Below are 26,076 nucleotides of genomic sequence, written 5' to 3'. Positions count from 1 at the left end.
CAGTGACCACTTGACAGTGACCAATTTGACCTCAGATATCTACTTTCAGTTGGCAGATGGAAAGTTCAGCTCCATTAAAAAATAGTAATTGCTAAAATATTAACTTATAAATATATAATGTTATGCTGGAGTAAGAAATTAAAGAAGTAAGATAGAATGAATTATTAGAGTCAGAATCTCACACTTTGATTTTTGAGCATCAATGTGTAAAACCTTATGCCTACATCTAAAATCTTAGTTTAATTCACAATTGTATATACTTATATGTATATCTTATATACATAAGATATACATATATACATAAGATATACATAAGATATACATATCTTATATACATATTATACTTATATAAATATTATACTTATATACATAAGATATACATATCTTATACGTATATCTTAACAATTTCCCTTTAATATGAAATCACTGATTCAAAAAATCAATGTGAAAATAAAAGCATAAAGAGCTTTCAAGTTTAGGTCTGCCATAGGCAAGGCATTAATTTCAAAAAATACCTATGTGATGTTCTTACCCGACATGGCTATGTGAAGCACTATGGCAACAGAAAATCTGACCTAGCCAGTATTTCTAGCGATGAAATGCAAAACTTCAGAGCTCTGTTTGATGATTTATGAAGTTAATAATGCAGCAATGAGTATTAACACACACGTATCCAAGACATTATGGACTAGCCTCATTTCATTCTTCTACATTTTTACTTTTTGAGGTGATCATAGGGACATATATGCAAAGCATATATTGCTTTGAATATATATATATTGTCTATATATATATTTAAGGGACAATTCAGAGGTTTAGGATTTTCAGTAGCTCATTTGCTACAGATAAATTAATCACAGACAAGAATGGAGAAAATATCCACAGCTATCAGAATTTAATAACATGTATCCCTTTAAATTCTAATGATTTGATTACACAGAATAATGTTCTCAGTACTGGTAAACCACACACAGTTTTTTAAACAAAGCAAAACAAAAAACAAAGAGAATTTTAAATGCATTGATTTGTGTTTAAGGAATTTCCTAAAAGTTTTAAGATATCGAACATCTTTTTACTGCTCTGAATATTTAGCTATATATACATGTGTATATATATATATATATATTAGCTATCTTCAGATAGGACATATGAGAAACTTTTTTTTTTTTTTTTTTTTTTTTTTTTTTTTTTTTTTTTGCGAAGAAACATTTAATCACATTTGGCTGATCTTGACAAGATTTTTTTAAAAATATCTTAATGATGCGACAGTAATAAGTGTTGGAATTAAAGCTTCCTTTTTTTTTTTTTAATGAGATGAAGTTTTGGAGAAGGCATTAGGCTAATACTTTGACAAGAACAAATTCCTTGTTTTTCTCTAGTTATTGCATGTTAGTACAGTTTGCAGGGAGGATTTTGAGCATACCAACTAGATTTTTTAGGGAGAAAACTAAATAGGAAGCTCTGTTCTAACTGTGTCTCAAATGTGCTCAAATCCCGGTAGGGGAGACCAGTCCAAATCAATGTTGTGGACAACATCAAACCACAATATAAACCAGTTCCAGTGTCAGAGTCCCCAGCTGCATAAGGCATACTTGTAGGGGCTTTAGCATCAGCTGATGTGATCTGTTGTTCTGCTTCTAGTATACCAAATGATTTGCTAACAAAGCACACTCAGTGCTTCCTTTGTAGCAAGCTTTTGTAGATGCTGGTCTTTTGCTAAACTGTTCTTCCTAAGGATGTATATCCATTTTCTCAGTACACTATAATTTTCCTGAGCTTCTGTTAAAACTGCTCATAAGAGTCAACAGAATGACATGCAGAAGTCAAACTTGCCAGCAGAACATTCGAGAGAAACTCTCTTGAATTCAGTCAGGTTATTCCCTGGCCATCTAGACAAGCAATGAATTACACTAGTAATTTTTTACCCTCATCCTATTTATTCAGATAAACTACTGTATTCCATGTCTTGATAAACGAGAAAAGTCTGAGGCTTTTTCAACTTCAGAGTTGAAGTAGGTCAGGGTAGGGATTTGTGGCCATGGGTGCTTTTTCAATGTGTAAATGAGAGCTGGCTAATGGGGAGATGGATGAACTGTCAGCACATGAGAAAAGGCCCACGTGACAGAAGACCTAGGCTCTTTGTTAACTCTGCCATAAATCTCAGGCTGTATTACAGATTGTGAAAGATACCATTTGAAAAGCAAGAAATTGAATATCATAATAATTTTCTCTTATGAATGAGTGTCCCTTCATTAAAAAGAAAATACTTAAAATCAGCTAATTTAAAAGTAACAAATAATTCAGAGTGACCCAGTTAAATGTTCTTTAGAAAATACTGTTTATAGGATATGTTGACCAAATGCAGGATAGTTTTTCTGTTTTGAAGATGAGACAGATGGAAAAAAAAGATGGCTTATTTGAGTCACAGAGAGGTTATTCCAAAGGATTTCAAATACAGCCCAGGAAGCAGTAGCTTGAAATGTTAACAGATCTCTAAACTGTAAATACATCAAAACTTCAATGGAAAAAAGTGATAATAAATCTAGCTAAAAACTTGTAGTTAAAGGATAAGATAGATATTTTACTAATTGCATAGGAATAAAAGATGATCAAGAATTGTCTTTATATGTGAGATCCTAAATTTCAGGTTATTTTTTAAAATTTATTTATTGTATTTTATTTTTTGAAATGCAGAGGAGAAATGGTGTGCAGCAAGAATCAGTGGCCTTTGTCTCCCAGTACATTGCTGTATTGGACTGACACTGCTACTTTAAAAATGCCTTTTTAAAGAATATCTGAATGAGAAGAAAGATTAGTTATATGAATATGAAACAGGAAACTCTTTTGAAAGTAATTCAAAATAGGATAAAGAAAGCCAGGCTTATGCACATTTTTCTGCACCTCCAATGAACCCAACTAGGCATACTAGCATTTGACTTGATATTCAAGCACAAAAAGAATTCACTGGGTACATCTACACCTTCTCTGGATTTCTGGCATAAATACAATCTCAAAATATGATCTGACCATAAACAATGAACCAGCTTCATACACAAGCTATAGGGCACTCTTCAGGGATGTAGAAAACTACACTGTGTGCCTATCCAGAACCAGTGACTTACCCTGTTGCTAACTGTTAAGACACTGTTAAGCTGACCCAAGTGAGCAGTTAATGAACTGCATGAAAACCATACAAACCATGCAAATCAGGCCACTCCCAGACTATGCTTTAAGACTGGTGTATGCACAGTCAAAATGAAGGACCTGTTGTCACCATTGCCTGAAGAAGAGTTTTGAAGAGTTTTGTTAAACCACAGCCCACAGATGTCATTTAGATTTCCTGGAAGCAAAGGAAAAACAAACAAACAAACAAACAACAACAACAACAACAAAACTTGTTCTTTAAATCTAGGTTACTCTTACATCATACTACCAAAGCCAGTTCCTCACACAACACACTGCTATACTTAAACCCAAATGATTGCTGTTTCTGCATGAGGCAATAGTCATGTTATATTTAAAGGTAACTTTCTTTTAAGGGGAAAAAAATATTCTTCCTTTTTTCCAGACCAAATCATGGGACTATACTGGAAAATTAAGTCACTGAATGAAGCCTTCTGTAGCTTCAATCATGTGACCACATATATCACAGACCAAAAATAACTTCTAAGTATTTTACAATAAATACAAGAGCTATAACAAACTACCACCCAAGAAGCATAACTACAACAAGAAACCAAGGGAAACACCAATGTCCTGGTAATAGCAGAAACTGTTACCTGAAATTCTGGAACAACACTAAGAAATGAACCTAGTTCCTGCTTCTGAGGAAGGTAAACAAACAGAAACACCCAACCCAAAACCATGCAATTATCCCAAGGCTTTATCTCTGTTCATTATGCAAGCAGAACTTTCTTCAATATCATACAGATCTGATTACCAGTTTAGTCCAAAAAGACAAGCAAAGCATCATAGATATGATGTACAGAAGGTTTTAATTATACTGGGAGACACTACTTTTTTTCCCCTCTCCAGTGCCCAGATGTACAGCATATCTGATGTAGGAAAAGACAGCCCAAATTACTGAGGTCCTAACCTTCAGTTTTAAAGAAGAAAACAGATGAAAACACATTCCTTGTAGTTGAAAATATTAAATGATATCGAGCACGAAATGATAACAGGACCATTCAAAATAGATACAGCCCATCTAAAAGCAACATACAGTAAGTATCTATCCAAACCATTATGTAACTTTACTGATGAAAATGAGGAATTATGTTGCCATTACAGTATCATGATCAAGGCAGAAATGTCACGGTACAACATAGATGTTAATAAGGTACATTCCACTAACTTGATTTTAAACTGAGGACAGTGATAGATTACAGAGAACAGTATTTTCTGTAATTTACTTTTACGTTTATTATGTATACATAACAGGTGCTATGTATCTGAGGCAACACTTTCAGATCTGTCACTTTGTGTTGTTGAAATCTATTATCAGTACAGTACTAAAGAAGATAAAACATAGATTACTGTGATTCAGCATTTAAAAAAATGACAAAATTGGTATTAAAAAATTTCTGCTCTTACTGAAGCAATAGGTGAAGTTTTTTGTTGTTGTTTTTGTTTTGTTTTGGTTTGGTTTAGTTTGGCTTTTGTTTAACCTAAATAAATAAACAATCTTTGGAGATTTTTCTTGAAAGCATTGTCTTTTTTAGCATAGTATGAAGATTTGAATTATATTTGCCCTACAGTAGCAGCAAATAACATTGGACAAAAAATTCAAGAAGTCTTTGGTAACTCTCTTAATAAATAGATTGATAGAATTTGCTCAAACTGTGGACGCTTAAATACACAGTTTCTACCCTGAGGCTGTCAGGCTGTTGACAGATGTGTCTTTGCATTAGTTTCACTAATACAAACACTTCTTCTGAGGCTTTATGCACTGCTTAAGCTGTAGATGTTGTATGAGAGTGACAGTTCATGTGCAAGATCTCCTGCCATTTGCTTTAGTTTAGCTGAGCAGGCATTTTACATCCAAAGGCAAAAAGCAGACAACTTCCATCTTTGATTATAAGTACGCAACATGTACAAGTGCTGAAGTTGACTGTGACTGGCATGTGACTTGATCTGTGATGCACTGGTATAAAGCTATTTCTTTATTAAACTAGTCAGGTACTCACTTTTTTTAGTTTTTTGTTGTTTTTTTTTTTTGTTGTTGATGCTGTATAGATAAATTTGAATCACTGCTTCCAAACTCTACTAAGACTTCCTTGTGCCCCCATGGAGACCACCGTTATGGTATCACTCTCCATAGAATCCTACCACACACAGCTGCTAGGCAGCCTGTAAAAGGCAGCGTCAAGAAGGTCATTTCCACTGGGAGTTCAAGTAGCACAAAGCTTCACAAGGAGGAATAATAATATCTTTGAATGGTAACAATTCTAGATGGGTGTCTTCCGTGAGTCTTTTTTCATGCAGGCAACCTATATCTCACAATTTTTCCTTGACACAGCTACACTGGATTACTCACAGAACTGCACACTATGCAAGAATCATCAAAGGAAATAAAATGGAAAGAAATGCTCTTACTTCAGATTAGTAGGAAGGCATCACCTATGTTCATTCTATGTTCATGGCAATAGAGGCAATAACTACTATAGACAGTAATGGAAAATGTAAACATATAACTTGCTATCTCAACATTAAATGTGCTGAAAGAAATATTTTTTGATACTTATAATTACATGATTAGCAGGCAGATTATTTTTCAGCCTTTCACTTATACTAGATTGGATAAAACATTGTAATAATTTCCTACAAAAGGCAAAATAAAGAACATAAAGTTATATTTACAACAGCTGTTGTAAAAAGCAGGGTTATCATTTCATCATCTTATTCATAGTCCCCATAATCTTTTTCTTGAAATGTTATAATAAATGCATTTTTAAATGGAAGAAAGACATGAATGATGAAAGTGGAGGACAAAATGTCATTTCACTGTAATCTTTAGAAAGGATTTTAAGACCAATTTTATTCTTTCCCTTATAGGCTCATTGATTGCATAAGGATAAACATTTTTGATAAACTGTCATAAAATGAAGCCTGTGAAACATGCACATGAACATATGAACGCCCTTTTCACCTGCAGTATTTTTAAATGGAGACAAAGACATAACCCTGAAATGAGAACTATTAAAAATGTGATGGGATATTCATCCATGCAAAAAATATTCCTGTACACACTCCATTTCCCTAAGGTACTGAAAGATCAATCTTTCATTTCCTTTTTTTTTTTTTTTTTTTCCTTTATATTCAACATTGTCCTCTTATTCCGAGTGACCTGTTTGAAAAGTTTTTCTGCACTAAACTTCATTGTTCTGAATGATGTATCTGATCTCTTCTACTTTTCCCTTTTACAATCAGGTGCTCACCAGTCATGAGGCAAAAAAGTGTAAACAGAGAACTTACACGAGAACTTTAACTGCTACGGACACTGTACAAAGAATGAACAAAATGTTGCAGTCCCTAATATATTTCAATGTTGATGAAACATTGTAGTTTCAGAACTAGTAGGATAATCCAAAAATGATCTTGTGTTTAGACTCAAGTACAACAACAGTATGTTGTTGCAACAACACAAATCTGCTCCTGAAAAATATTCTGATTCTATGATTCTGTGATTCTATGAAAATGTCAACAGATTATGCACTTTGTAAACAGTGCCACTGTGTGTATACTGACTTTCAGGAGGAACTTCTGAGGGAGGGTATTAAGGCACAATGGAAGAAATCATTGTCTGCCAAGATGCTACGGTCTTAAAACCAGGTTCTCACTTTCAAAAAACCATAATTCTGCTGAAGAGAATACTGTAAGTCTTATGGAAACTGAAGATCCCTGCTTTCTACCATAACTGAACTGAGTAATTGAGAACTGAAACTGACAAACTTCCAAAGCAAATTATCCCAATATTTTTCAAATTCTGATGATGCCATTAGATCACTCTCTGAAACTTTCTTTTTTTTTGTATTCTTGTTTATCATGTATCTCTTCTGCTCCTTTATTTTTCATCTGATCCCAGACAAAGCTAACTGAACATAAGAACCTACATCGGAAAAAATAATGCTTAACACTTCACATAACATCAGGGCTGAAAGCTGCCATGGTGGTCACGGCAAGTTTGCAGAGTAGCTTTCCCACCATCTGCCACATGACACAGTTAGTGCAGCCCACTTTAAACTATGGAAGATTTTTACTTTCCTTGTGTTTGCCTACTTGCACTTCAAATTCTATAAAAAAAAAAATCCATAAAAAGTCCACCTCTTTCAGTTAGATTACTTTGACACATGGACTATTTCTGCTTGATGGCTGCGTACTAATAAGAACAGCATATCTCATTACTGTTTGTGATGAGAGCAAAACTGCAATAGCCATATGAGTAAGTACTGAACATATATACATACAAGCCCTTTGTTTCTATGTCTTGATTAATAAATACTGCATGTGTTCAAGCTCTAATGTAAAAGCCTTTAAACAATCAGTGCCTCATATAATTTATCATCCACCATCATACAAACTATACAATTCGTATTAAATATATATATATCTATAAAATAAGTGAACATTTATTATCAGTAATAGTTTCACTGCAGTGCCAGTTATTTTACAATATTAATACCTACTTTCCAAAATCTAGTACAACCCAACAATTTCTAACCTGTGAACAACGTTCTTTAAGATGCTGTTCCAAGGCCTCTATATGAAATGAGTATTTGTGTTACTGTTTCTCACACTGTTAATCCTGCAATAGGGATATGGAGTTGATATGGAATACCAATGCCATGACTACTGTTTTCCCTTCAAGCTTCAAAGAATGGTTTTGAAACAGTAACAGTATAGAAATTACTTAATGTCTGCATAAATATGTAAAGCTGCAGAAACTGCTTACAATAGGGGCCTTGAAGGGTATAACCAGACAATCCCTTAGCTGAAAGTCACCACAAAATATCAAACAGGGATAAACCCACTTTATTCTGTCCAGTCTGTACTAGAGAATATACTTATGTATTCACAGATAACTGAACATAAAAAGTAAAAATTACTAAAGAACCTGAATGGCAGCTCTCCTAGAGCTCTCACAAATAAGATACTGAGCCTGCAACTGACAGAAGGGAATAGACTCAGACAAATGGACTGCCAAGAACATGTTAAATATTTTGTTTGTTTTGTTTGTTCATTTGTTTGTTTGTTTGTTTTTAATTCACCAAGACTACTTCCTTTCATTCATAAATAATGGATTGATTCACAAATCAAAAATCTTACTTCTCAAGGAGAAGGAATACTGCAGAAATAGCAAATTTAAATCCTGGTGATGTTAGTCCTTTATTACTCCTTTATTGCTGTCTCTATCTAAATCCAGCATCCTTTCTCTGGCCCTGTCAGAAACAACCTCCAGCACTTGTATAACTTCTTGATAATCCTCCCTATCCAAAACAAAACAGCAAAAAATGGATTCATGGTCTGAAACCTTTCACTCTGGAAGAGATAAAAGATGTATGTACAGACTGGGACACAAGATTATCCACAGAATCATAAATGGCCAAAAAAAAACCAAAAACAAACAACCCACAAGGATCAAAAATGACATCTAAATCATGCCACTGCAAATCTGCTTTCAGCTGCCTCTCAGAAGGTATATGCAGTAATTCCAATGTAAATACACTACAGTGTGCCACAAGAGCTGGGAGCTATATTACTACAGAATATATTTCTTTTTAATTTTCTGAAGAATTGGTAGTAGCTGTTTTATTGCCAATTAATTGCGATATTGTACTGGGTCTGGCGGTAAAACCACCAGAGATATAAAATGTAAGGTGCCATCCAAATTCTGAATAAGGATTTGTTGTGTGTTGTATTTTTTTTCTCTTATGAATCTCACTAAGACTGTAATTTGGATTCTTCTTTTTTCCAGACAAAATGATGAATCAAATGACCTTTGCTTTAGACAGCAGATATTTTGTGACTTTTAGGTAAGATGTGCAAAAAGACTGCATACATAGGAATTTCTGATGGGTGTGTCAGATCTCATGCTGTACTGATAGCTGTACAACTGCATACTAAAAAAAAAAAAAAAAAGGAAAAAAAAAAAAAAGAAAAGAAAGCAAATACTTCTTACCATGAAACCCTCAGTGTACTGAAACTGAGCTCTGGAACTGTCTTCTGCTGTGGGACTCAGGGGCTTAGGATCAGACATAGAGCGTTGCATCATCTTTGCCGCCTTTGGGCTTGATGGAGGAACCTTGGCAATGTCAGCATGTAGCATCTTCTGAGGGCTGATGTCATCAGTGATAGGTTTTTCATAGGGTACAAATGCTGACTCGATAACTTTGCTTGGTGAAACAGGTGAAATAGGTGAATAGAGAACTTTGGGAGATTTGGGAGGGGAAGGGACTACCTGCAGTGTAGAGTCTGGACGAAGGTGGGCTGAGTAGCCTATTTCTAATGGTGTTGGGCGTTTTTTATCTTTCTGGGGGGATGAAGCTGACAGATATTGGGGACTTTGAGTATCTGACTCTGTCTCTGTTTGACATCCCAAACTTTCTCCTTTATATGTCTTTTCTGGAGCTGAAATGTGCTTTATGATTTCAACCTTAGCATCCAATCGGGCCCTGATTGAAGGTGTTCTTATTGTTCCTACAGGTTCTGTTTGTACTGAAATCTCTGCTACTGTCTGAACTGCAATACTAGATACTTTAGAGAATTGTTTAGCTTTGTCTGCCTCAGTGGTACTCTCACTGTATTTCCCTACACGAGGCTTTCTTCTGGATCTGCTAGAAAGGTCCCATTCATCTTGATCTTCATCATCTGTCTGAACACTTGTATCAACACTCTTTTTAGTTCTCCGTCTCCTGTTTGTGTAACCTCTGTCTGCTCCGTCTTCATCATCAGTTTGCACTCCACTGTCTACTATCTTTTTGAAACACCTGGGCTCATCTTCCAGAGTCTCATCCAGCTCCTCATATGGACCACGTAATTTTGGCATAGAACTTCTTTTTTTCAATTGCTTCTCCTCTCTAACATCAATATCCTTAAGAGACATTTCTGAAACAGAGCTTAGGATACCAGACCTAGGTATATATTGGGTAATGCCATCTGACTGAACTGTATACCATGTTTGGCTTTGTGGAATTTCAATACCCAGCACTCCTGAAGCTGTAGTGGTTACATCATCAGTAGGCCAAAACTGTCCATTTTCTGTGGTTGCATACTGTCCTTCCAGGAGTGTTTGATCTGTGGTTGTTTGTGGTGAGCCAGTCCCTGAAGGGTCATAACCATATTGATATATTTGACGTATTTTTTGTTCCTCTAACTGTTGATGGAGCTGTTGTTGAAGTTGTTGGAATTGTTCAAGTTGCAACTGTTGCTGTGCTAAAGTCTCTTGCCTCATCATAAACTGAGCTTGCCGTTCCTCCTCTTGCTGAAATAAGAGATGATGTTTCATGGATTGCAACTCCTCAAGCTTTTTTTGTACCATAAATTTCTCTTGTTCCCTGAATCTTTGAATCTCCTGACGTTCCCATTCCAGCTCTTCAGCAAAGCGCTGTTGCTTAATTTTCTCAAGCTCAAGAAGTTCACGCTCCAAATCAAGCTGTTGCTGTTTGCCTTCTTCAGGGGCAATGAGAAGACCAACCTCATCTTCGATTACATCTGTATAAACTTCAGATGCTGTTGCAGGTATTAAGTTAGTTGGCTCAGTGGCAATAGTTTCTAGAGTAAGAGGTGGCAAGCCTGTTTCAATATCAAGGGCAGTAATTGCATCTTTTTCAGTTGCTACTGTTGTCAAGAAACTGTATGACCTTGGGAGAGGTTGACTCTGTTGCAAAGTTGATAAGGAGGGCACTGAGTCAATTGTTTGGAGAGTAGGCAAATCTCTGACACTTGTACTGAAAATAGAACCGGGTTGTGTAGTGATGGCAAATGTGGATGGGATGGGAGTTGCTACTGAAGAATAAACAACACCATTGGATGATCTCAAAACACTTCCAACGCCGAATGGGGAACCCAGAGATGATACCATTCTTGCTTGGGAATACTGTGGTGTACTGATACCGATGCCAGAAATTACCTGCCGAGTCTCTGGATAAGGACCAGTGGTCTTGCTTGAGTAATCCATAACCTCACCTGAAATTACAGGGCAAAATTACAGTCCAGTCCCACAAAAGAATGCTGCTTTGTGGATTCTGAAAGTCATCCCATCTTGATGAATTAAATGGAAAGGGAAAACTGCATGCAAATCTTCAAGTAACTGATCTACTTTAGATGTGAAGGAAGCATTTCTGAACATGCAGGCACATGCAGGCACCTCTGTGCAAAACATATATGTAAAATGAAGACATGAAATACAGGTGTAATCCAGAATAATTTGTCACACTGTCCAAAAGAAAACAAAACAAAAGAAGGAGGGGAAAAATAAAAATACATTTAAAAATCATCCTGAAATGAGGTGAGGAACATCAAAATCATATTTCAAAGAAAGATCTGCTGCTGTGTCATACTGACCTGTAGTAACTCTTCCAGAAGTAAGATCTACTGCTGCATCAGTTGCCCCAACTCGATAATCAAAGCTATTCTTGCTTTTGTATGCAAACAGTCCAGCTTCTGATAAATTTGTGTCAGACATAGATGGTTTCATACCTCCCATTCCTCGGTAGCCATATGATCCTGAACGATCATACTGATAATGGTCATCTCTGTAACCAAAGCGATCTTCAGGAAGTGTAGTTGGAGGCTGCTGTGCTGTACAGCTCCTACCAAATGGAAATTTATAAACCATATCACAGCAGACAGCTCTTCTCCCTGCAGTGAGATCCACAGGCTTTTCATCATCTTCTATTACTGTAGTTATGACACCTGAAGTAGTTTCATCCATTGTTACTATTGTTCTGTGGGATTTTGTAGTGCTAAGGTCAACTGCTCCACTCTCCATTGGCTCCTGAGAAGTCGAGATATCAGTCCAACCATTTGTAACACCAACAGGAGGTACAGTAACAGGCTTTGTAGTAGCCCATGTCACTGCATGTGTTGAAGTACCTAGGGATAAATTTATTGGCACTTCATCTCTACTTGCAGAGAACGTCTGGCTGTCTGTTACTCTGTATGCAGGCTCAAAATGTTTTGATGTTGTTAGCTGCAGTGGAGTTGTCATTGCATGTCCCAGATCCACGAGGCTGTCTGTACTGGTAGTGTAGCTTACAGTGGCAGTGCAGGTCATGACAGTTACTGTCTCAGTGACTACAGACAGAGAAGGATCTGCAACACATGTAGTGCTGAGATTTATTATAGCTGGCTGGACAGTACTTACTGGCCGCCCACATGTGTCACTTGCTGGCATTAGCCTTCTCACATCCATGGAAACAGCAGACAGATCCATACAGCTGTCTCGCACTTCAATATCCATCTTAGTTAAAGTGCGAAGATCAATGACATCACCCAAAGGATGGAATCTTCCATTCTCTCTATACCTGGGTTGATCTACTATATGTATTGGTTCTGGAGGTATAGTAATAGCGACACTACCTAAACCAACACTGGGCATTGGGCCCTTCGCTACAGACACTGTAGTCTTGGCTACCTCTGTTGTTACTGCTTCTGATTTTGAACTAGGTACTTTTTCAAAAGTTGATTGTGTTGTGACAGGGATAGTTTGCAAAGCAGCTGAAATATACATACTCTGATCTGCCATACTCGGAATTTCCATAGCTTTCATGGATGGAGTAAAAATTGGTTGCATAGGCTGGGGAATCTGTTCTTTAGAAGATGCTTCTAAAGGCCAGCTGGTAACAGCCTGACTAGTGATAGCTTCTGTAGGAGTTCCAGGCTCAGATGGCAATGTGATGACAACATAGGTTTCCTGTGAGGGTTTTGTCAACCTTGGTGATGATTTGTTAGAGTGTGGAGACAAAGGGGATGTGGGAGATGCTATTTTGTATTCAGCTGAAGAAACCAAATTCAGAGTCATAGTTGAAGTCAATGACAAACCTATTGGTTTCACCTGTGTTTCTGCTGGCTTATGAACAGTTATTGGGAGTGGAGGAACCGCTGGTTTAGGAGCAATTGGAGGTTTTGTTACCTCAGTGGGCCTGTGACTGAAAACGAGCCCTGCTGGAATGGAGGATGGTTTGGGTGGTACAGGAGGTGGTGTTGGGGTGTATGTTTTTGTGATAGGTACCACATGATTCTTTAAAACAGCTGTGGACTCCAGTGTTGCAACACTTGTGACTGAAGGTACCATTGTGGGTGCTGTTGCCACTGGAGTCTTAATCTGTGACTTCTTTTTTGGATAAATGGCTGGTTTGGGTAAAATAGGTGGAGGTAATGGTGGAGGAGGTGGTGGTGGAGGAGGAGGAGGTGGGGGTGGAGAAGGTTGTGCAGGAGAATCCAAAGAAGAGCTTCTAAAAAGTGAAAATATTTTGGATGTTGGAACAGGAGCTGAGGAAGACACAGAGACCATGCTGGTCTTACTTACAACACTGGGAGTAGGTACAGAAGATGTTTCTGATGCAGGCTCTTTAACTTGAACTGACGCTATACGTGTGGGTAGTTGCTCAGATGTAGCACCAGTCAAATTAATCTTTGTCATATCAACGCTCAATTCTTTGTTTAAATCTTCATGATGAATTTTGACAATGCCAGCCTCTACTGTACTTTTCATTTTTCTAGCTGCAACCTTTTCTGCTTTGGAGGTATCAAATGTAATGGTATCAGTTGCATATTGCTGGGGTTTTGTAACTGTAGTAGACACTAATGAAGGTGCAGTTTCAGGCAAACAAACTGCAGCTTGATCCACCCTCTCCATATCTGAGGCTATAGCTGGCTTTTTAGTGGCTCCAGAAACAGATTCATAAGGCATGCTCACCTCAGAGTACTCTTTTGTAGATGTTAAGGGAATTTGGGCTATTATCCTGACATCTTCAGAATCTGCTAGTTTACTTACAGCATCTGCTGTATCTACATAACCTGTGGTTGCACTATCTATAGGTGATGAACTATCTGTGGTACAAACTGAAGATGTAGATGATGTTAAGGAAGCTGTATCAGAGGGTAAAACTGATGCAGCACCTTCTGATGTTTCAGAGTATGTCAACATTGATGTTTCATGAGAAATTATTTCTTGAATTTCTCTGGCATAATCTGTTAAGTATTCATCTTCAATTTCCTCTGCTGTAAAATGCTGAGTTATTTTAACATCTGGAATAGAAAGTGCTGTGCTACTGAGAGATGATACATCTGAGATTACTGAAGTAGTGCTTGATGTTAAAGATGTACTATCCACTGTTTCTCCAACATTAGATATCTTTGTATCAGATGTAGGAACAAAACCTGAAGTTGGCTGTGTTGGACTGGACCCAGGGGTTAGCTGCATTCTCTGTCTTTTCATAAGCTCTTCATAAGCAGCTTCTGCATCTAACAACTGCTTTTCCTCAGTAGTGGCATTTACTGTGCTGTCTAATACAACTATTTCATGACTTTCTGGAATAATGTAAGAGCTAGAAACAATATCTTCTTGAGGCACAATTGAATGTAAAGGCTCTACACTATAGTAGTCTTCCTGTAGATCAGTAATTTTCTGTGGTTCTTCATAGATCTGTTCTGAAGCTCTTATTTTTTTCTCTTTTCCTCTCTGCTGTATATACTCATTACTCTCATCTTGTCTCATTACAAGATTAGTATCAATAGTTCCATTGTAGGTATCCTCTACTAAAGATTCATAAATATAATCCTCTATTAGCATTCCACCATATAATAATTCTTTTTCAAACACCTCATCTTTTTCATTTGAAATTTGAAATGGCTTGGCCTTATGGGTCTTATGTATCATTTCCTCATATACCTCTTCAGCACTTTTCAATGTCTTTTGACTGCTTTCTTCTTTTGGAACTCCAACTGGTTGTTCATCTGTTGGTGAGTATAGTGAGACAGCAGTAGGCAACTTGTAAACCTTTTGAACTTCTATTATCTTTTCTGGGCTAATTTCGAATCCTTCTGGATCTGACTCAATACTAGGTGAATATTCAGAACAGGAAGATCTGTGAAGCTCTTCCATTTCTGCTGCCTGTCGTAATTCTTCTGTTGGAGATGCATCTTCAATGGGAGAAAGATTACTTGGAGGAGTCTTTGGACGTTCCCTTCTTCTCTGAGCTCTCAGTTCATCCTTGTCTTTTTTAGATTTCTTGCTAGAACTTTTTCTTTGTTGCTGTTCTAACTCACGCTGTTTCTCTTGTTCCTTTAGCAATTCTTCCTCTTCCCGTAGTTCTTCTTCTTCTGAAGAATCTTCAATAGTTGGAAGAAGAGGACCATGTGACCTATGCCTAGCTTTGCGCTGTTGCTTGCTCTCCCCTCCTAGTTTTTTGTGACTAGGACTGCTGTCGCTGTCTTCATCAAGTGATGACACTGAAGTGGGAGATGTACCTGGTGTGAAACTTGAAGCATGTAAACTAGAAGACCCTTCTCCTCTAGATCTGTCTTCTGGTGAATCTGTAAGACTCTCCATCTCTAGCTCAGGTTCTTCATCAAAATATAAGATACCTTTCTGTTGTTCAGAAGCCTCAGAATATTTGTTTGTTATTGTACTATTTAATTCTATTGTTTTGAAACGCCGAAGACCTCCTCCTCCCGTTACAGCAAGTTCCTCACTGTCTTGACTTTTAGTTTCCCTATACTTTGGTTCTGGACTTTCATCAAAAGTCTCATCATCGTCATCATGCCATGAATGTCGTCTTCCTGCATCCTCATCATAGCCTGCACTACTTTTCCGTGCCATTCTTCTATGTTTTCCAGCAGTTCCTTTGGCTTTGCTTTTCACATCTTCTTTTTTTTGGCTTTCAGTTACACTGATCTCTTTGAGCTGATTTCTAATGAACTCATCATCTTCAGAACCTGAGGCATCTTCATCAGCACTCATCTCTATAATTTGTTTTCTAATGAAGTCTTCCTCATCACCTGATCCCTGACTGTCATCTCGTTTGTACTCATCACTACTTGAAGAACCAACACTAGCTCTTCTTTTTCTCCTTGGGACAGGTGAGTTTTCACTCTCACTGCTATCTTCCACAGAATCATACCGTTGCCTTCTTGCTGGTATGTCATCCCCTCCGTCTCCTTCCTTGTGAATGGCCTGGGAGGAAGCACTTGCTTTGCCATCTTCTACAATGGTTCCTTCACCTTCATGAATAGCTTCTAAGTCTTCCTCATCTGAACTGTAAGATTCTGGAGTGACTGGCAAAGGCTTTGTTTTATGCTGTTCCTTTGTCTGTTCACTGTATGTTTCATAAAGTTCTTTATTCTTCACAGATTTTTCATCAGAAAGTGTACTTGCCTGAGCTTCCAAAATAGACAGGACAGTACTTTCCAATTTAGCTAGATCCGAGGGGCTCGGTGGACTTTCTTGTGAAATAGGGTCTTTTTTACTAGATTCTCTGAGTAAATCCTTTTCATCACTGGGGATATGACTTGGAATTTCACCAAGTGAACTTGATATCCCATCAGAAGAATACCCGGTGTCACTCAGACCTTGTGGACTTTTCTGTTGCTGAGAGCTTGATGTGTCTGATTTGTCATCCTCCTTTTCCTAAAAAAATAAATACATATGCATGTGTATATACTTATATATACATTCTTAATGTCTCCAGGCAATTAAATACGTGTCTATTTTTTTTCTAAAAGATGATCTAACGTCTCAGATGAAAAAAAATATTCTAAATCAAATTATATTAAACCATAAATGACTGAACATGAATTCTGTTTTGCAAAGCTATTAAAACAATACTAAAAGATCCTCAAATTCTGAGTTTTGACATTTAGCTATGTTTTACATGACTGTCCACATCAGCAACTAGTTTCATCAGTTGTAACATTATCTTTTGTTTGTAAATACAAACAAATACTGTAGTTAACTGTTTTCAGAATCCTATCTAATGATAATCTATAATTGTTCGTATATATGTTTTTTTGTTTGTTTGTTTGTTTTGGGAGGGGTAATTTAAATTAATATTTAATTACTTATGCTTCAAAACTGCCTACACATTTCTAGATATAAATATAGCTTGCCAAACATCATCCTGCAGTATTTCTTGGGCTTGCTTTTTTTTTTTTTTTTTTTTTGGTTATGGTTATGGTTATGGCTATGGTTTCATTTTCTCAATTTGAGTGTTATGCATTGCAACATGCAGTGGAACACACGGAGTACTGAAGCATGAGTTCATATGATCTGGAAAGTCCCCATATCTTCAGTTCGGTACTGTACAACCATTTTCTGAAGAGCTCATAAAAAAAAAAAAAAAAATCTCAGTAAATTTGTAATGCAGAGGTAAGCTGCTGCTAGGGAAGTGTAATTGAAGGGATTTAAGCGAAATGGTCAGCTACTGATCAAAGGAAATAAGGAAGAAAAGGCAGGCATATGCAACTGAACATCACAACCAATATTTTCCTTCTTATTCCTAACTAAATACACTTAGTCTTTCTCTGAGTATAAGATTCCTTTATACCACCCTGAATGACAAGCAACTCTATCTCCTTATTTGGATAACAAAAATACCAAGAACATCCTACAGCAAATATTTTCATACCAGAGTTTCCCTCATCCCAGCTATGAAATGCCTCCTCCCAGTTTCTCCCAGATGCAAAATGCAATATTTTGTGAAAGAATTTCATGATTCAGCTAACGAAATAGCTCACTCTCCAAATGACAGGTCATCTTAGCTGTCATCTTAGCTGGTAATCTTACAAAGCGTCCCTGTATCCACTAGTAATTTGAGGATAAACATCCCAAAGTCTTCTGATTTAAATGATATGATGTGATGTTCATATTTTTATGGCCCTCATTAATACACATGGAGGTATTTGTCAACTTTCCTAATCTAAGTCAATAATTTCTGAAGTAGGTCTAACCTTCTATTTAAAGCTTTATCAACTTCCTTAGCAATATATTGAGTTAAAAGAAGAAAGAAAAAAAGAAAAAAAAAAAAAGAAAAAAATACACTAAGAAAATCATGACAGTGCTAATTATAATTTGAATGTAACTTTAAAATTTGCTCAGTAATAATAATAATAATAATAAATATTTCTAAGGATAACTCTAATGATTAAGCTGTGATTAATCATAATCATATTGGACAAAACTCCAATAATACTCCAAATGAATTTGGGAAGTCATCACCACTTCATCACTCTTTATGGAAAAGGTACACTTGGATATTCTTCAGCCCAAATAATTGCAGATTTATTTATTTATTTTTATTTTTATTCCCTCTACTAAATAAAAAAAATATTTAAGGGACATTGCTTAGATTATTTTAAAAAAATAACCAAACCAGACCAAAACAGAATCCATTAAAACCCAAGTTATTTTTTCATCTAGAAATATGCCCCCTGTAACAATTTCAGCAATTATATTTAATCATTATTTTATTTCCAATATATCCATATTTATAAAAACATGTCCAATTGCACACACTGGGATCAGTTTGGATTAGCTTCTAGAAAACTCAAACATTGTTCAAGCTCAGAAGGTCTCCTAGAAGTTGATGGACTAACTGTGAAAGTGAAAGTGAAATCTCAGAAGTGAGATCTCTGTGGTAGTGAAAGTGAATCTCAGAAGAAGATCCTAGATCTCAGATCTTAGTTCTCCATAGGGAGGTGAAGTGGTACAATGACTTGTAAAGTAGAGACAAAAGGCATCAACACATTAGTTAAGATCAGAAAGAGATAGGCAAAAAGATAGTGGAAAAGGAACAACCTTAGGCATTCTCCTTCTAATCTGTAATGGTACCATTATCTCTTAATTCAATGTGTGGTATCCAATGACCAACCAATAAGAGATGGAAATGAGTATTATTATTGCCTGCCCTGTTGTTGGACCTCAGTGTATGACATAGCATCACTGCTATTAGTAATAGGAAACCGTGGTGGGAAAAGTGTTATATGTACAGTAATGAGAAGAAAAAGTTCTACAGTTACTAGAGACTTTCTTTGTCACTAGTAATGAAGGCAATAAGAAAATACAGCTTTCTTTTTTAAGGCTTCTAAGATATAAATATGTTTTCTATTACTTTTATATGTAGAATTATCTTTCCTGTGGTTCGCCATGAAAAAATTATTCTGCACATCATGTTTTGAAGTCATATGCATGCAACATATAATAATCTTTAGTCTCGGTGCATTTTTTTTTACCTTTTTTATGCAGCCTGAGAACTAAGACATTGTCATTAGCTGCATCTGTTCTTAAATGTAATCTGTTTTGGACATGGTTAGCATGTATGTATCACACACAAAGACATAATTGCCAAACTTGTAAACATATGATTAAACATAAGATTTTTAGAATAACAAAATACTGAGGAAAGTATACTGTTGTTAAGTATCATACATATATGTATCATGTATCAACTCTTAGAGATGAAAAATGCATTTAAGACAATAAGAGAAAAGCACACTTCTGCTGGTGAAGTGGGAAGTACTTTGGTTCATGTTGAAATACTGGGCATTTCTGAATAATTTAATGGTGTTTCTTTTCTGAAAGTTTGCCTTTTCAGTTTTTAGTACTTGACAAATTTAGCTGTAATATATATGCAATGATGGAAGAATCTTCTTGATACATGATGAATGAAAAGACTTATAAATGCTATAGGCTGCTGTTGACTATTAAGAAACAACAAATGCAATTTCTTTAACTTGTACCAATCATAAATACGATCTAATGTAGAATGCATTCCTACTTTTCCAGAGACATTTCTACAGTTCCAATTAAAATACAGCATGCAACTATTTTTCATTAGAAGCTTTTTCCTTTAGAAACTATTTATTCCTTCAGTTCCTCACTTTTAAAATTATTTTAAAATAAGTGACAGGAACTGCTTTAAAGTGCTTTAAAAACTCAAATTAGTTATCAGATTAAATCAGAACTCCTTTAAAAGAAAACTGTGATGTAAAAAAAGTCTTGTCAGTTTTTAAAATTATTTATAATTAGCAAGATTACATTCAGTTGCAGAAATTTTAATTTGCAGAGGAACTCATGATTTTAAAAAGGTCATTCTCATTATAGAATAAATAGACATATCCAGTTTGTTTAAAGAAAAAAAAAAAAAAAAAGAAAAGAAAAGAAAAGAAAAAAGAAAAGAGAAAGAAAAGAAAAAAAGACTGGTTAACTGTTTCTACCTGTGCCCACAAAAAAAAATGATTACAGACAAGCCTCTTCCTTCTTCTGGCTCCTTGGTCTGTGTTTTGTCACTAATATCATACATCAGAATTATGATTCCAATTTGCAGTATACTAATTTCTATCCAGTTATTCAACATTAGCACATGATCATTCTTCAGCAAACATGAGAAGACAGTAATTAGGACACTTACATAATATAGCTGATGTGTTGTAATTACATTTCCAACTCACCACATTGTAATGTGTTCATGTACATATGGTAAACTTCTTGTATTTGGGTCCAAAGACAACTGTTTTATATTCACAAAATTATATGTCATAATATAGTGTTAGAACACCTAAATACTAGTGCACGTTAAAAGACAGTTTATCGGGAAAAAGACCTGTAAATCATGAGCAAAGATAGTTTGTTCCTTGACATCTGTTTGAAGAAATTATAGATTAAAATACTACTGAAAAAGGAACATTTGAAGGAAAAATTGCTTTGTGATACCTATGATCCTAATTTGAGGCCCAAATCTTTAAAATATTTAAATATTTAACTCACATTTATTTCAAAGGATGGCAGATCTCTAAATAAAATTGAGGTCTGTGGGAGATTTTCCAAGGCTCATTCCAGTGATTTTACTGTATCAGAACCTTTAACCTTTTATTATTTAACCATCCAAATGGTATCAGTGTGCAACACTTAAATTGTTCTTTCATTTTCCATTTCTGTCATAGGATTTCTTCCTCTCTTGAGAAAAAAAAAAATGTATCTAGAAATATTCAACGTAAAGCACAGTAAACGTTAAAAAAATTAATAACATTCAGAAATCTTTTTTTTTAATTTATTTTTTCTTGAATTATTTCGCCAATGAGCAAAAAGGGGGAAGGTGGTTTTGTTTGTTTGTTTGTTTGTTTGTTTGTTTGTTTTTTAGGGGGGAGGAGATAGCGAGGGGAAGAGAGCTGTGTTTAAAATTAGCTATTCCTTTTTCATTCATTCAGTTGTTTTGTATTTAAGAGTGTTCTATTTTTAAAAATACCTAAAAGAGGATATCTATGCACTTTCTTTTTGCATTAATATATTACACTTTCTAATTTTTATCTAAGTGTTCTTCAAAATCCAATAACACAAGTAAAAGAAAGCTAAAGACAGTAGGAGCAAATAAAACATAAGAGAAAGAAAGGTGAAATATAGGCATGTGAGTACCTCATAATATATCAACAGATAATTAGAAATCATCAATTAATTTACAATAAAAATGTGTTGCAATCAGAGACAGAATCAAGTATATGTATCTTAGATTTGTCTGGAGTGCCACATGCTTTCTCATCTTTGTAGAAAACAAAAATGGCAATGAAATGAAAACAGGATTGAGACTAGTATGTGATAAACTTTTCCTTAGAGATTTTTTGAACATAAAAAATAGTATTTCTAACAATAACATCAAAAAATCTGTCTACTTCAGTTTTCAGAATTTGTCCAGGAAAAAAAACAAAACAAAACAAAACAAAACGCAGAAGAGACATTTTGTTAAATTAAGCTTGCTCTTCTTGGAAAATCCTGCAATAGGGCCTCATGTCTAATATAAAATAATCAAACTAATATTCCCTGTTGTTAGATCTCCTTGTTTCTTCCAGAAGGGGGGACTCTGGCTATGTTACTCGGATCAGAATTCACATTCCCTTGGTACAATCAGATGATATCCTATCTTTTGATACCATGAAGATGAGTGAACACATCATGTGATGGGATTTGCATCTCAGACAGGGAATTTGATTTCTAAAAATAATCGTATTTTTAACAGAACATGCCACAGCACAATTTCCAAATCACATTATTTTTCTGGTCAAATAACTTGGTTATCAAAAAAAATAGAAAAAAAAACAAAAAACAAACACAAAAACATTACTACATTACTTATTGACTGATATTATTAGGAAACATAATTTTGGCAAATGTTAAAGTCTTCTTCAACCTACTCCTAGTTTTCCAACATAATGATAAACACCTAACTTGCAGTATTGAAACAAAAACAAACAAGCAAAAAAAAAACACACACATGATTTGTAATTTCTCAACAAATTTTACATGTTACCCACTTCAGCAGGTAAGTTATTGTTGTAAGTACTTGTTACTGACTTCAGATTCAGAAAATATTTTTTTTTAGAAATGCAGCCATCTAATACATATTACCACAAACTCATCCATTGATCTAACTTGACAGCCCACCAAAAACCCAACTTGAAAGTAGTTTTCCACTTGGGATAGGCAAATGAAATAGTAAAAAGATGTAAAGGTTGCATACATTAATATACCATGCTCAGAAATCACAATATATTCCTCAAATGTTTATTATTGGGACTAGCATTATTTAACAGCTTTGTTGGAGACTTGGACAGTGGGATTGAATGTGCTGTGAACTAGTCGGAAGACAACACCAAGCAAAGTGTTGCACTCGACATGCTGGAGGAAGGAATGCCATTCAGACGGACCTGGAGAGGCCTGAGAGTTGGGTCCATGCAAACCTTGCCAACAAGACTAAGTGCAAGGCTCTGCACCTGGAACAGTGCAATCCCAAATATAAATACAGGTTGTGTGGAGAATGGATTGAAATCAGCCTTGAGGAGAAGGGCCTGGGGGTGCTGGTGGATGAGAAGCTCAACATAAACTGGCAATGTGAGCTTGCAGCCCAGAAAGACAACTGTATCCTGGGCTGCATCAAAAGCAGAGTGGCCGAGGGAGTTTATTTTCCCCCTCTGGTTGGCTCTCATATGACCCCACGTGGAATGCTGAATATAATTCAGCTCAGGGGGTCCAGCACAAGAAGGTCATGAACCTGCTGGAAAGAGTCTACAGGAGGGCCATGAAGGTGATCAAGGAGCTGGTGCACCTCTTATGAAGACAGGCTGGGGAGTTGGGGTTGTTCAACCTGGAGAAGAGAAGGCTCTGGGGAGATCTTCTAGCGACCTTCCCATACCTAAAGAGGACCTACAGAAAAGCTGGGGAGGGACTCTTTGTCAGGAAATGTAGTGGTAGGACAAGGCAGAATGGCTTTACACTGAAAGAGGGTAGATTTAGATTAGATATAAGGAAGAAGTTCTTTACTCTGAGGGTGCTGAGGCACTGGAACAGGTTGCCCAGAGAAGCTGTGGATGCCCCATCCCTGGAAGTGTTCAAGGCCAGGTTAGAGGGGACTTGGAGCAACCTGGTTTAGTAAGAGGTGTCCCTGCCTGTGGCAGGGGGTTGGAACTGGGTGATCTTTAAGGTCCCTTCCAACCCAAACCATTATATGATTCTCTTTACATTCTTTAATGTCAAGTGGTCTAAAGAGCCCCTGCAAAGTCGTGTTGACTGAGGTTTGCCACAAGAATGGCAGGCAAGAGCTCAGGTGAGACGGTGAGTACGAATGACAGCAGCTCTCCAGAAATCAGGATGCTGGTCTTTTCCAGACGGGACAGAAGAGAACATGCTGAAATCACTGCAAGAGGACCTTTGAAGGACCTAGTGACAAACCAGACTGTTTTTGATACATACAATAGTACTGGGCTGTTTTGAAATCATTTCATTTTGAAGAATGCATTTCTCTTACGAAATACCTCCTGCTTTACAGCAAACTGACTGTTGTGGGCTTGCTGATCATGCCTGTATTGCTAAATAAAAGAAGGCAGAAATAGTTGCCTGGCCCTGAGCCTGGCTGGCCTGGCACAGCTTGCAGTAGAGTGCCCAACCTCCCTTCCTCTGCAGAGCACTGCACTAGATCTGGCCCATCAGGCTGGATAAGCAACCTCATCTAGTGGAATATGTCCCTGCCCATGGAAGGGAGTTTGGAACTAGATGACCTTTAAGTTCCATTCTGATCCAAACCATTCTACGATTCTATAATTATACTTTGGTAGTGAAAAACACAGCACCTTTTACCATCACATCTCATTTGCTTTTGTGATTAAGAACAATGAAAATGTTCCCACTTCAACAATTAAACTCCAAAGCCTTGAGAGTCCATGGAAGCAGGTAAATAAATCAGAAGTATTTGAAAACTGTTTGAACAGAAACTTTGATTTACTTTCAAATGCTTAATTATTTAAACGGAAAATCATGCCAGAACTATTTGAAAGTTGCACTTAAACAATAGAACTAACTGGTAAGTAACTCTTATCAAACAGGAGTCATTGATTTTATCATTAAGAATCATCTTGTACAGAGAATAACAATAAAGATACAGGGAGGGAAGGAAGATACTAAGTCCATCAGAATCAGATTCTAAATTGTAGCAAAAAGGGAGGGAGGAAAGGAGGAAGAAAGAAAAGGAGGGGGAAAAAGCCACTTACCATTTTTTCTCTCACTGTTTCCACATGGCCAGATCTTAGCACACGTGACATTTGAACGGGAGTTTCTTCTTCCTCAGCTTTTTCAGCTTTCAAAACCATTTGGGTAATCCCAGTTGTCAAACCCTCTTTCTTAGCATCCTCTTGTTTCTTTGCATACAGTTCCTCACAAGGTGCTTCAACTTCTCCTTTATGTACAGCAACATGGTCTTTTGCCTCAGCTATAATTTGCTCTTTTTTGTCCTCTGAATGTGGTGCCTTCTTTTCTGGGAGCAGAGGTTTTTTATCTTCTTCAAATTTGCTTAAAGTTTTCTTTTGATCTGAACTTACTGTTGCAGGAATTTTATCTGCTGAAAGTGTCTTTGACAGCTTTTCTTGCTGAAGTTTTGATTCTTCTTTTTGAGCTTCCTGTTGGATTTTCTCCACTGAAGAAGCTTTTGCAATTTTCACATGTTGAAGATTTGGATCTTCTTTCTGAATTCCATGTTGAATTTTATCAGCTGAAACAGCCTTGGACAATTTCACCTCCTGAAGTTGTGCATCTTCCTTCTGAGCTGAAGGTTGGATTTTGTCAGCTGATAGTGCCTTTGCCATTTTCATCTGTTGGAGTTTTGGGTCTTCCTTCTGAATTCCATGTAAAATTTTGTCAGCTGAGGGTAACTTTGCCAATTTTGCTTCTTGAATTTTTATGTCTTCCTTCTGAACTCCATGCAAAATTTTATCTGCTGAAGATGTTTTTGCCAGTTTTGCCTCTTGAAATTTTGTATCCTCCTTTTGAACTCCATGTAAAATTTTATCAGATGAGGGTGTCTTTGTCAGTTTTGTTTGCTGGAGTCTGGGGTCTTCCTTCTGAGAGACACGTATTTTATCAGCTGAGGGTGTCTTGAAAAGTTTGCTCTGCTTAAGTTTTGCATCTTCTTTTTGAATTCCTTGCTGGATTTTATCATCTGATGATGTTTTTTCCAACCTCCCCTGCTGAAGCTTTGGAACTTCCTTCTGAACGCCTGGTTCTTCTTTAGGTTTTGCGGCTGCTGGAGTAGGCGGTGTGGAAGTCTTCTGAGGGGAATGTGAGACGGCAGGCACAGGCTGTTTTTGAGGAGTTGCAGGTGGTTTGGATACTGGTTGTGAAGGGCCTGGTTTTGGAAGTGGCACCTTGCCCATATCTCCAAGTTGTCCTGACATTGCCCTTTGGGTCTGGCAGTTTAAGCACAGCCATTCCTGTACCTGTGATACAACAAACATATGAAGTTACTTATTTGAAAACTTAACAGTAAAATCACGTTGTGTTTTCAGCTGGTACAGTTGCCATTAAAATACTTGTAAGCTCTATCCTATGAGCACTGAACAGGCATTTTCTTTGTCTGCTGCTCCTGCAGGATGATCCACAATACCTTTTTAAAAAAAATAAAAATGAAGTATGTCATGTTCCAGAAAGCCTGGCTGAACAAAAAGAAAAATAGATTGTGAAATGTAATAATTACATTGTCCCTAAGTATTGATGACCTTTATGTACAAAGTTTGCTTATGTATTCCTAAAACCTTTTTTTT

At 36.5% G+C, this 26,076-nt stretch overlaps 1 protein-coding gene across 5 annotated transcripts in view; it reads right to left on the bottom strand.

Moving 5' to 3' along the window:
* PCLO (piccolo presynaptic cytomatrix protein) overlaps window positions 1-26,076 on the bottom strand; it is a 365,900-nt gene that overhangs the window by 171,356 nt on the left and 168,468 nt on the right. For all 5 annotated transcript variants that reach the window (XM_032208140.1, XM_032208141.1, XM_032208145.1 and 2 more), the window contains exons 4-6: window positions 24,532-25,752; window positions 11,563-16,630; window positions 9,179-11,184 (exon numbers count right to left, since the gene is read on the bottom strand). In XM_032208140.1, the coding sequence (XP_032064031.1) occupies window positions 9,179-11,184; window positions 11,563-16,630; window positions 24,532-25,752 (8,295 nt within the window). The remainder of the gene's footprint in view (window positions 1-9,178; window positions 11,185-11,562; window positions 16,631-24,531; window positions 25,753-26,076) is intronic.

Source organism: Aythya fuligula, chromosome 1 (genome assembly GCF_009819795.1).
Source record: "Aythya fuligula isolate bAytFul2 chromosome 1, bAytFul2.pri, whole genome shotgun sequence".
NCBI classification, from domain to species: domain Eukaryota; kingdom Metazoa; phylum Chordata; class Aves; order Anseriformes; family Anatidae; genus Aythya; species Aythya fuligula.
The sequence above is the reverse complement of the archived record's forward strand: the minus strand, read 5'-3'. Positions and strand labels throughout refer to the sequence as shown.